The 12158-nt window shown below is 42.6% G+C and overlaps 1 protein-coding gene across 2 annotated transcripts; it reads left to right on the forward strand.

Moving 5' to 3' along the window:
- The first annotated feature begins 3280 nt into the window (after positions 1-3280).
- LOC139763890 (protein obstructor-E-like) lies at positions 3281-11149 on the forward strand. 2 transcript variants are annotated; one of them, XM_071690301.1, is made up of 4 exons: positions 3281-3430; positions 9547-9771; positions 10078-10266; positions 10475-11149. In XM_071690301.1, exons 1-4 carry the CDS (start codon positions 3385-3387, stop codon positions 10882-10884), a joined length of 870 nt encoding a protein of 289 aa, XP_071546402.1. In that variant the 5' UTR covers positions 3281-3384; the 3' UTR covers positions 10885-11149. The 2 variants fall into 2 exon arrangements, with proteins under 2 accessions (XP_071546402.1, XP_071546403.1); XM_071690302.1 differs by lacking the exon at positions 9547-9771 and adding an exon at positions 9251-9466 and having other exon boundaries at positions 3317-3430.
- The last annotated feature ends 1009 nt before the right edge of the window (positions 11150-12158 follow it).

Below are 12158 nucleotides of genomic sequence, written 5' to 3' on the forward strand. Positions count from 1 at the left end.
CTGCACCGTCGAAAGCCGTCAGCTGGTGTCCGTAGCCATGCGTTAAGCAGTGTCTTCTGCACTGGCTTTTCTAAATACCTGTCACCTCTGTAAACTCTCTTTCTCTCTTTCTCTGTCTTTTTTTCTGTCTAGCTCTCGAAGGTACTCTCTCTCTCTCTCTCTCTCTCTCTCTCTCTCTCTCTCTCTCTCTCTCTCTCTCTCTCTCTCTCTCTCTCTCTCTCTCTCTCTCTCTCTCTCTCTCTCTCTCTCTCTCTCTCTCCTATCAATCACTTACCCGTTCGCCATCTCTGGGCTCATTCATACTAACAACCATTCCCTCCTACCACCACCCCCACCATACTAAGGTTGGTCTCCCGGCCTGGCAACACTGACTGATCATGACCAAGGTCTGGACTCGGCAGCAGCCACGCTACGCCACCAGGATCCTCCGTCCTCCCTACGTCTCCTCCCGAGTCGGGAGCTGTAGGACACTCCTGCATGGCTGGACAGCTTGTGACCTCTGAACTTCGTCGTCGTCGTCTTCTTCTTCTTCTACACCATTTTCTTCTTTCATTTTCACGCCTGGATGGTAGTAACGTTGTACTGTGGGAAGTAAATAGATTTCTCAGGTCTGGCTGTTCGGCTTAGCTCACGTGTTTAGTTGCTGAGTATTAGATGATCCTTGACCTTGTTGCCTATATTTGCAAATGTGTAAGTAGAACCTTATTCTTAGTGTTCATATAAGATTAGCAAGTTTGTTAGTAGAAGTGAACCCTTGAATGTTTCGTTTTCACTTAGTGAACGCTTTTGCAGAACCTTGTCTGAAGTCTTAATAAGTAGAATCTTATCATTAGTTCTTGTAGAAATGTCTTCCGTTATACCGTGTGCGAGGAGGTCTTCAAAAATTCTCTCCTCGCTCACCCCTTAAGAAAGGTCAGTACACTTATCAAGAGTAAAATTGATCGAGTAGATAGTCCTTGAGAAGCTGACAACTGGTATCTTCAATTTCCTAGAGCCATGAAGATGGCCTTTGATATATACATAAATAGCTCAATAAATGTGAACAACATTTTCAGACATTTTATTCTTTATGGTAAGTCACAAAATGTTAATGGGCTACTGCATTCACCTTGCATCGAAAACGAAAGCGTTGGTGTTTACAGCAAATGGGTTCTGCATGACAGGAAAGTATTAGGTACTCCTGAGAGCATATACAAGAGCCCTGCATGACAGAAAAGGAATAGGTACTCATAAGAGCATATACAAGGCTTCTGCATGATAGAGGACTAATGGGTACTGATGAGAGCACAGATATGGGTTCTGCATGGCAGAAAACTAATAGATAGAATAGGTATTGTCTGATGATAACACATGAGTACTGCATAATCAAGTACCAGTAAGTATTGTATGATGACACACAAATGGGATACTACTGTGATGATTCATAAATAGCTCTTTTATGACAACATATAAGAGGCTACAGTATGGTGATCATGGATGATAGTGCAGCCGGAAAAATAGATGTCTTTCCATGATTTCTACGCGTCTCATGGGCGAGTGCTCGTGTTGGTAAAGCTAGACAGTGTCTTTTCGTGGACTTGCTGTCTTCAATGAGGATAGATTTCTCCTCGATCTGCGAGAGCTTTCGTGACTTGAGCCAAGTTGGTCCACGTCGTGTATGTATTTTGGCATATAAGGCCCTGACTTCAGTCCTTTAAAGTGAGAAAGTCCTGTACTAAAACGACGTTGGCCTTCATCATCTGAGGCTTCTAATTACTTAAGCGCAGACATATTGGCACTACGGAAGTGAATAGACCCGGCACCTATCGCAAGGATAGCAACACGAATAGTCTGGCAAGCAACGACTTGAAGTAAATTTCTTGCCAGTAGGCTCCGGATCTGTCGCAATCACACAAGCATGAGCCACCGTGAGGAAGTTGGACACTTAGGTAGGTTAACAGTGAAGCCACTTTATCCAGCTTGGCTAAAACTATATAGTTATTATGATCTATAGGAGTCACTACTACAGTACGTTAACCATATAAAGGGCTGAACCCAAGAAATTTGGAATAATTCAAGGTTATGTACAGGATGACAAAAGAATAGTTTAACGCAGTACAAATGTGACCATTAGCAAACACTATCGCTGTTAAAAGTGACTGATGGAACCAGTTAAAGTTATCAAAGGTAATTCCTGGATCCAATTGGCGCTATTTGAGGTGACTGCTGGAACCAATTAAGGTTATTAAAGGTAATTTCTGGAACAAGTTAGCGCTATCATAGGTGACTGTTGGAACCAATTGGAGGTATCAAAGGTGATTGCTGGAATCAACTAACGCTGTTAGTTATTGTTAGAACCAGTTAACGCTATCAAAAGTGACGGCTGGAACCACGCAACGCAATACGGGAATGACCAAGAAGCTCCCTCAATGTTTTCACTACGCTTAGGATGTGTACTTGATTGAAATACAAAACATCCTTTGCATACGATTAATTGTAGAGCTCAAAACTGTTGATCCAGGACTGTGGAGAACTTGTGCACCTCGGCCAAGGTAAATGAGGGTATTTTCACACCGATACCAACGTACAGTCCATGTAGCATCTTGGAAGTGTAACAGTTGCTTCATGAAGGAAAACCTCCCTGTCCTTTATGTTTTAATCTAATGGAACGCTCAGTACATTTCAGATGAACTTCAACTTACACTTCCAGAAATCATTGTCCATTTCCAGGCATCAACGAATGACATACATAAGCAGATGGCAGCCATAGATAGATAGATAGATAGATAGATAGGTAGGTATATAGATATTTTTTCCAGCCTGCCTTTGTTGATACGCCGTCGTGATGACGCTGGTGACGTCACGCCGTGTGGCCAATCAGACCCCGAGTCACGAAAAAGGTGAAACTTAAGCATCATACTTTCATATGCATTAAGTATGGTTTCTCACTGATCACCGAAGATGGCTCTAGAACAGGAATGGCAGATGTATTCTGTATGCCTAACACTCTTGGTCCATAAAGCCATGCAACGACATTGACATGAAGTAAAAAAAAAAAAAAGATATAGAGAAGTCAAGACCACTGAATGCGTGCTTGAGGAAGTAGGAGTGAGTGAGGCACATGCACACCTCAGCCAAGACGAATGATTTTCCTCCGTCAGCATTCGTCTTTTGGGGAAAAATTTTCCCTCAGCCACTGAATAGATACCATCATCTGGTACTGTTTAAGGAAAGCAAACACCACGAGAGAAACTATAGGCAAATGTAAACGGGAATTTACCATTTAACACCCTCCTGCTGCAGTGGGCGGGGCTTGTACCGCGGCCCGAGTGTTGAAAAAGGAGAGGCTGGAGGCGGAGTTATCACTCTCCGTCCAGACGCCGTCGAAGTCGCGTGTCAGACACCATGAGGATACTTTCAGCAGCGATCCTTTGTGCTGTGGCGGGCGCCGGTAAGTGCATATATCCACCCAGACATCGGCAGTGCTATGTAGGAGGCCCAACCATGAGATGAGCTGCGAAGGATTGAACCTACATACGTTCAGCCATACCAGAGGAAGACCTCAATTGTTATGTGTGACATTATACGTGGTGTATTCATGGAAGCAAGACTCATTTAGTCTGGGAAGTTAGGAGGTGTCTGTTTGTTAAGTAGATTCCATAAGTAGTTCTCTTTATCAGTAAGTGATAGTCTTCTCGGAGATATTAGCAGCAAGTTCGTGTGATATGGAAGTGGAAGTGATATCCCGTGAGTGCAATTTGCAATCTTTCTCAAGTGGCAGCGAAGACCTTTCACGTACGCAGGGAACAACAAAAGCGCGAAAACGAATGTCAGGCAGCCAGTGGTGGCAGCCAGTGTCAAGCGTCTCGGAGAACACAGTGACTTGTGTTGTTTGCCTAGCGTGAGGTAGCCACACTAAGAGGACTCCGATGATTAACACGATTTTCGCATCGTAGTGGCTTATATTGAGTGACTATCAGTATCTGTATACCACACGAGGGAGTTATCTGTTTTTGCTTGAGGTGGTGAGGGAGAGTATTTCTGGGTGTTTGGTTATTGAGACCAATAAATAATAATTTCAAATATTTGAGGCAATGTTCCACCCGTCACCCTCTCGGAGTGTGTGACTTCGGGAGAGTGACAGGTCTCGCCACACTCAACGTATTCCATATTTCTAAAATATATTTCCAGATATTATCTACTCATAGCTCTTATCTTTCTTAAGTCATAACCCAGGATATATGATATTGATTCATACATCTGACGACTTGAAGAACAAATCGGTAGAATTACCTTATCCGAAAATAATCGTTTCTGAAACTGAAGTTTAGAACATACCTCCACCCATTCGCCACAACGCTCCAGCAACGCAACACCTGCGTTCTCAAGGTTAAAGCGACTGACGAATTCTTGTTATTTTGATATTCGATAAAATAGTTTCTCTATCACGAAGGAACCAATAAATTACTAATAACACTCAATAGAGGTTTGCAACTCTAGGAATAATTATTTGGCGCCATCAAGAGTAAAAGGGGGAAAAAAAGCGACGAACAAACAAGGAATGTCTTCAAGGCGAGGAGCACGTCACGGCTCGCCTCCACACCACCTCCCGCGCCCTTCTGGCTAGCGGCTCAGTCCGTTGCTCAAGTCCACCAGACTGGATAACCTTTCAGTGACCTCCAGCACGGCTGGTGGAGACTTCCAGATCTGCCGTAGACCTCGTGCTGGATCCCCGTCGTGTCTGGGCTCCATGACGCTTTGATATGATGACCTACAGTCCTCTAGAAATCATTCCAATCCGATGTATTTTCTAAGTGTGTGTGTGTGTGTGTGTGTGTGTGTGTGTGTGTGTGTGTGTGTGTGTGTGTGTGTGCGCAGTTGCTCATGATCATGCAAAAGTCTAAATGTCTAAAGATTTTTTTTTTTGCCTATGAGTTGTTCTACCAGTAGCTCTCAGACTGGGATTTTTCGTCCAGTGGGTTTTCAGGGGATGAAAGTATCTGGGGTTAATATTTAAAGGAATGTGATGATGTGGAATTTCCCTCTCACTTCTCTCCTTGGAGGAACTCTACTCGGTCACCACTCCTCTCTCTCCTCCTCCTCTGACCTTTTACACACATGTTTCTCTCCCTCCTTCTCACTCTCATTCTCAATCTCTTCCTTCTGTTCAACTTGCCAAGCGGGTCTTTATAGCAGAATCATTCCGCTCATATGTTAATCAAAATTCAGACACAAGAATACCGAGATTGTTAGAAGATATTAGCGTCATGTTTTTATTCATGAGACAACCCACGACACAAGGCTTGAAGCTTATAATGCAAAAGAACTTGGAACAGGCTGTGGAAAAAAAATAAGAGCAGAGTTATTGTTTTTTTTTTTTTTCTACTCGGTTTAGAATTTCCTGATGTGCTTACCACACGAAACTTTTTGGAATAAGGATTTTTATGATTGGGAAGTTTCACGCTGCCTTTACTTTCACTTCAGTGTGTGTGTGTGTGTGTGTGTGTGTGTGTGTGTGTGTGTGTGTGTGTGTGTGTGTGTGTACGTGTGTGTGTGTGCGACCTCAAGAGGGTTAGATAGAAAGATTTGAGAGAGATAGTGATGGAGAGCTGGGTTGAGCAGGGACAAAGGATAAGAGAAAAGAGTTGGAGGTAGCGGGATGGAGGTGGGTGTGTCAGAGATATTAGGATGAGGTTAGGAGGGAGATGGGAGGGATAGAGGTACTGGGGTGAGGGTGGAGATATCGAGAGGGAAGTGGGAGGGTTTGAAGCACCGGGAAGGGGATGAGGGCAGTGTGGTTGAAGTTAAATTGTCAAATGATTGGATATATGCGCTTTATCTGTCCCATTTATTCAGTATTTTTTCTTTTTATTCCTTAATCATTATGTCTCAAATATCATACCTTTCTTCTTTCCTTATTTCAAATATAGCATCTTATTCTACACAATTTTCGTTACATATTTTCTGCTTTACAGAATAGCATGTACATTCAGTAGGTTTCATTACAATAAACTGATATTTTTTATACAAATCTGATAAAAAACGAAAGAACAAAGTAAGTTGATTATAAACGAAGGTAAAAAAAAAAATAACAATACAGAAGAATTTGTTTTTCACTCATTTTTTTTTAGAAAAGATATGTTTGTCATTAAGCCTCGTTTTGATAAGAATATCTTTCATTTCATACGAGGCGATGCATAGCCATATACCTTAGGCCTTGATACGCCAGAAGCACAGGTTAATAGCCATCTCTTACCAATGAATTAAAAAGAAATACATCTAAGATACAGTATCAATGGCTTGATCTTTTCTTTTTCTATAAGGGCAAACATTTTTATTCTTGTATGCATTTGGTGTAACAGGCGGATGTGCTGATCTCTTAAATCTAGTGTGTAAAACCTTTTGACTGGTTCCCTGTCACTGAGACCCAGCCTGGTACCTGTGCGTGGGAGACGTGGGTGCATGTGTGCGTTTTGGAAGGAAAGAAAAAAACAGACTTTGAAGATTCTATTTTACACCACACGAACGTGGAGGCAAAGTCTATACACGATATGTTAAGTGCACGAAATATGCGGATACCACGAATGCGTGCATTAGCAGCGTACGCATGTATTAAGATTATTGTAATGATAATGATATCAGTAACCATAGATGATGATCATGCAGTGATACTGAACACTGAAGAAATATTCAGATATTTGGGGACTTCAGCGAATGCAGAAAATATTCAGATATTTGGGGACTTCAGCATGACTTCGAAATAAAATTTCTTTATTTCCTCCCGTTACAGTGAAACAATATTTTTATTGTCTATGACATGAATAACATAATTTATAAGCGTTTTCAGATATAATCTAAAGGGAGACTTCAACGCACTAGTAGATAGCAATCTAACTCTCACATTTTCCTCTCTCTTTTTCTCTCTCGTATATACTCATAGGAATATATATATATATATATATATATATATATATATATATATATATATATATATATATATATATATATATATATGTGTGTGTGTGTGTGTGTGTGTGTGTGTGTGTGTGTATATTCATATATATCCAGTTGGGTACGTGCCTTCTCGTGTGGTGATCTCGATAATATCATAAGCAAGAACCCGATTGTACAGTTACCGTTGGAAGTCATGTATATAACCTTCTGCCTGACAGTCTCTTTAAAGCAAGGTTGCTTAACGATGCCGTTCAACAGAATGTTCAGTTATCTTGCTCAATTCCAGCTTGGCGACAGTGCGCGATGAGCAAGATTTGCGAAATTTTTCCTCCCCTCGTGTTCGGCAATTCCAATTTCCGGTCAGTATGTTTACTGTTCATGATCCAGTGTTATATGCATATATCATGTTCACTCTGCATTTTCAGGCAATCTCGCTTTTACACTGGTCATGACCTGGCATCATGTTCAGTAATTTTCAGTTAACTTCTTTTTCAAAACAAAGTGTTTTTCTGTGTAGAACGTTCAGCCGTTACCTTCCATGCCTGTGGCACAATCAGTCCACAGTTTATCTTGGAGAATCAGTATCACTGATGACGTATAGACAATCATACATCGCACCTCATTACCCTCACCTTCACACACGAGTCCAGCTGGGTGTGAGGATAAAGACCTGAGATAGTTTCTATAGAATTGCTTGCGTCTGTTAACCTACATACAAGTCAGTGACCCAAGGCAGGAGCGTGCTTCCACACCTCTGAAACTTTTCACTCGTGTATATATATGTATATATATTAAAAGTTTAGTTCGTCTGATTGTCGTAATGTCTTCCGGTTCATGTCTCTAACTCCTGAAGCGTATCATATATCATTCTGATTATCATTTATTTTTGTAGTTTGCTTATTATACTAAATCTATTCTTCATGCTTATAACTTCTTTCAGTTGATTCTACTCTCATCCAAACATTTCATGGTGATGTAAATATATCTACAGAACTGAAACTTTCAGAAACCGTTGCCTAGCATTATCACTGTATGAATTAAACCACACATGTAGCATCTCGGAACATAACAAATATGTGTTTTCAGTATTCTGACATCCTAAAATTCAGATTATTTTTTTGTATCTTTTTTTGTCCTTTTTATATCAGGAAAGTCTTAAAGTCAGGCTTAACTACATTTTCTTTTTCCGTTTCTCTTTCTTTAATGCCATCATCAATTTGTACCTGTATTTGGCATACACAAGACTGTCTACGTGTCTGAGATCAGTGTTCACGAAACAACGAACACAACGCAAAATGAAACAGAGGGGAATGAAGCACATTGTTTGATAAAGAGGAATTTCACTTATCATTTTATAGGAACATTGCCTTTTGCAACACACACACACACACACACACACACACACACACACACATATATATATATATATATATATATATATATATATATATATATATATATATATATATATATATATATATATATATATATATATATATATATATATATATCACTTGATTGGTTACTTCCTCTTCCTGACTGCTCCAGAAAACCTGTTTTTCGTTGCAAGTGTAGAAATGTCGAATGCAAAAACCGCTCGTGGACTGAATCAATCGTACGATTTTTTTTTCTAGGAATGTATATAGAATCATTACGTACGGCGTCGCATAGCTTTTGCTAAGGATTAGCAATTAATAAAATGTGTTTACCTGATCTGAATGAAGGTTGATCACGTGTCCGTACGCTGAACTGCCGCTAGTAAGAGGAAAATTGTTAATGGAAGACGGGCGTGCGTGCCTGAGTTGACGGTAAACAGCATCGCTCATTCTCTTGTAGATTAGCATAACACAATTATGGTTCGTCTGAGCACGATCAGTGCGTCATGATGAGAGTGAATGAGGATTGTGTTCTTCACTCCAACGACCATGTTGATTTCCCCTAGAGTGCTCAGTGAGACAGTAGCATATTTCACTGACACAGATACGAACTTTCACTCGGGTGCCTTGAGGCCTGGAGCGCTCTCCATGATTGGCCAACGCGTCGCGGTACTGCGCTATGTGAGTGGTCGCCTCGCTCACCGCGGAAAGTGAAAGCTCGATGTGATTGGTCGCGCCAAAAAGTTTTTAGGAACAAGGTTAATGAACCCAGGTTGTTGTACTCTCTGCCTTCACTACCACTTCCAATTGATCGATAGCATATCATCTGTTTCCCCCCCTTTTTTTTTTCCATTAGGATAAACTGACATATATTTTGACATGAACTAATTCTACATCATGACTGGCATGACCTTGTTTTGTGACCTGACGTGACCTGACAGCCATGGGCCTGCAGCCGTTCTCTGACCCGTGTAAGAGAAAGACGAGGACCTCTCCTCACGAGGAACAGTGTGATCTATACTACGAATGTTTTGATGGGCAAGCGGTACTGCAAAGCTGCCCTAATGGCCTGGTGTATCAAGGCAAGAGTACCCAGGGACTCTTCGGTGTCTGTGATTACGACTTCAATGTGGACTGTTCTGACCGACCCGGCAGGAGTAAGTAAGCCATTCCATTTACAGTACCTCTCTCTTTTTCTCTCCCTCTCCTCCCATATCCTCCTCGTCCCTCATCCCAGCCTTGGCCCAGCAACGATCGCAACAGCAACCAAACCCTTGTGACTCGAAGTTCCGAGTGGTTGGGGACATCACCTACTGCGACCGTTACTGGGAATGTATCGGCAATGAACCACATCTCTTCGACTGCCCCAACGGCCTCGTCTTCGTCGGCAGGAACCGAGGCATCGCCGACGGGTGTGACTACCCCTGGAGAGGACCTTACTGTGTAGATAAGGAACTGGCCAGTAAGTGTGTTCACCTCTCCTCCCCACCAACAAAACTCGTCTTATCACCGCTCACCTGGACTACACTGAGTGCCTGGGCCAGCAGTACTAGCCTAGGGGAATTATCCGCCTGCAATATTATGTATAAAATGAAATCTTGATGTCACATCTACAGTAACAGTTATGCTTGTAGTCTTTGCCACCATAGATAAGTAACTTCATACTAGTAAAAACTTGAAAAAAGTATTTCCTAATCCATTTGTGAGTTAAACAATATTCAAAAATGTGTAAGAGGAGAAACTAAAGCAATAACCTACCTCCCTGCAGACCCACCCATCTCCACGGCACACTGTGGGTGGCTCTACGGTATATTCGGCCACGAGACGTCCTGCACCCGCTACTGGACCTGCTGGAACGGCACATCCACCGAGCAGTTCTGCATCGGCGGTCTGCTCTACAGCGAGGATACCCATGCTTGTGACTGGCCACAAAACGTCGCTGGCTGCCAGAAACATCGTGAGTATTTCACTCATTTCTTGAGAGGGGAAGAGATCTCGAAGCTTCCTTGAGTCTACAGTTAATGATTTATGTTTGTGACTAACAATGTTGGAGAAGACTTAGTAGGTAGTTCCCGGATACTTTGATACTGTGGTTAGATTTGACAACGTGAAGATATTACGGTTGCCTTTGAATGTATTAATCCCGAACTATTTCTTATCACCAGCATTGTGTAAGGACGACCCTAACGCCAACGTGCCTCTGGGTCAGTCTTGTGAAAGGTACTGGGCATGCCAGGGCGGCTACCCACGACTCCAGCGATGCCCCGCCACTCTTGTCTTTAACAAGTTATCCCGTCGTTGTGTAAACCCCCCCACCGACGACTGTGAGGCGCCCCTCATCATCCAGGACCCTGAACAGGAAGAGAATAAATTCCGACAGACAGTACCTGCTTCTCCTCGCCCCCAGCGACGTCGCCCTACCTCCCAGAGGGGCGAACTGGCTCAGGATGAAGCTCAATTCGTGCCGGACAACACTCTCCCCTCGCGTTCTACAGGTCCCAGGCCACTTCCTTCACTCCCTCAGTCGAACAACCTCAGACCTGCACCTATCGCTGGCGCCATCCCCCTCAACTAGACGGCATGTAAGGGCCGCCTATGGGACAGCCCGCCATGACCTGAGCACACCCACACTCTCCCTCGTCCGGGTACAAACTTTCCTCACCCAAAGATTGCCTGTCCCGAGCGGCTTGGCAGAGGAGGCGGCTCTCGTGGGTTACAGTAGCCCGCGATGGTCAGCCACATTGTAAATATTCCATACACAAAGTATTATGCCCAGTGCATTCCTCGACCTTAGTATTAGTTGTTATTACTCTGTTTGTAAATAAATTATGTTAAATTTATAGGCGTGTCAACTTCCTCAGGTTCAGGGAGATGACAGCTACCTATTCCCCTGTATCATAAGAATGACATAAGTCGATCACAATAGGACGTTAAAAAAAAAAGTCTGGGCAGCAAATAACATGAGGTGAGGATGTGTAGATCTGAGAATGAATCTTCGCTTCGTTTAATCTGCTTCACAGTTCAGAGATTAGAGTCATGTTTCGTTTGATCTGTTTCACAGTTCGGACTTAGTCGTGCATCATTCAGTCTGTCTCAGTAAGAACTTGGGAGACGAAATTCTGTTTCGTTTCATCTGTCCAACAAACAGAGACAGATATCCTCATGTTCGAGCACTGTATACTGGATTCAGAATTCGGACATTTTAGTCTTGGGTCATTCTTTCTCATCTTTATATCAGGAGTCGGTTTGGTCACATACAAACGAAGTGATAGATGTATACACACATACTACACAATAGTTGAAGCATCAATGAAGTTGATTTATGAGACGAGCAACGGGAATTTGAAGCAGTTTATAAGAATGTCTAGGATAGGAGAGAGGGATGTTGTGGACACAAGAATGAAGGGGATGGTAATGTATAGAGAGTAGAGCGGAGTACCTGAGGAGAGTGGCATATTGAAGGAACCTTGAAAATGCCGACCAAACGTCACAGATGAACAAAAGATCACATTGCCAGTATGCAGATGGAGGTGTTACTGATACTCAGTGAGAGTGTCTTTGCGCCTGCTGCAGCTCAAAGTGGAAGGTGAAAACAGAGGTGCGACGAAGGCGGGAAAGAAACTGATGTATAACCTGCATTTCAGGACATTTGTCCCTTGTTCTGACGTGTGATTGTGTGGTCAAAGAGGCGGTGAGTGACAACAGTGAGCTGCGCATTTAGGCTGTGCAGTGCCACCAAAGCGATTGCCTCTATACCTGTGGCTCATAAATATGGAACATTACGAAAGGCGACAACAGAAATAAGATAAACAAATATGTCATTAGTTCATCTTGTCATGGATGAACCCT

The sequence above is a fragment of the Panulirus ornatus genome, chromosome 48 (assembly GCF_036320965.1).
Source record: "Panulirus ornatus isolate Po-2019 chromosome 48, ASM3632096v1, whole genome shotgun sequence".
NCBI classification, from domain to species: Eukaryota; Metazoa; Arthropoda; class Malacostraca; order Decapoda; family Palinuridae; genus Panulirus; species Panulirus ornatus.

What these genes read in the sequence shown, in the direction of transcription:
- LOC139763890 (XM_071690301.1), top strand. Translation starts at nt 3,385, where the DNA reads ATGAGGATACTTTCAGCAGCGATCCTTTGTGCTGTGGCGGGCGCCG. An exon ending in TGTAGATAAGGAACTGGCCA is followed by an intron (nt 9,772 to 10,077) that starts GTAAGTGTGTTC and finishes ACCTCCCTGCAG; the next exon opens with ACCCACCCATCTCCACGGCA. An exon ending in CGCTGGCTGCCAGAAACATC is followed by an intron (nt 10,267 to 10,474) that starts GTGAGTATTTCA and finishes TCTTATCACCAG; the next exon opens with CATTGTGTAAGGACGACCCT.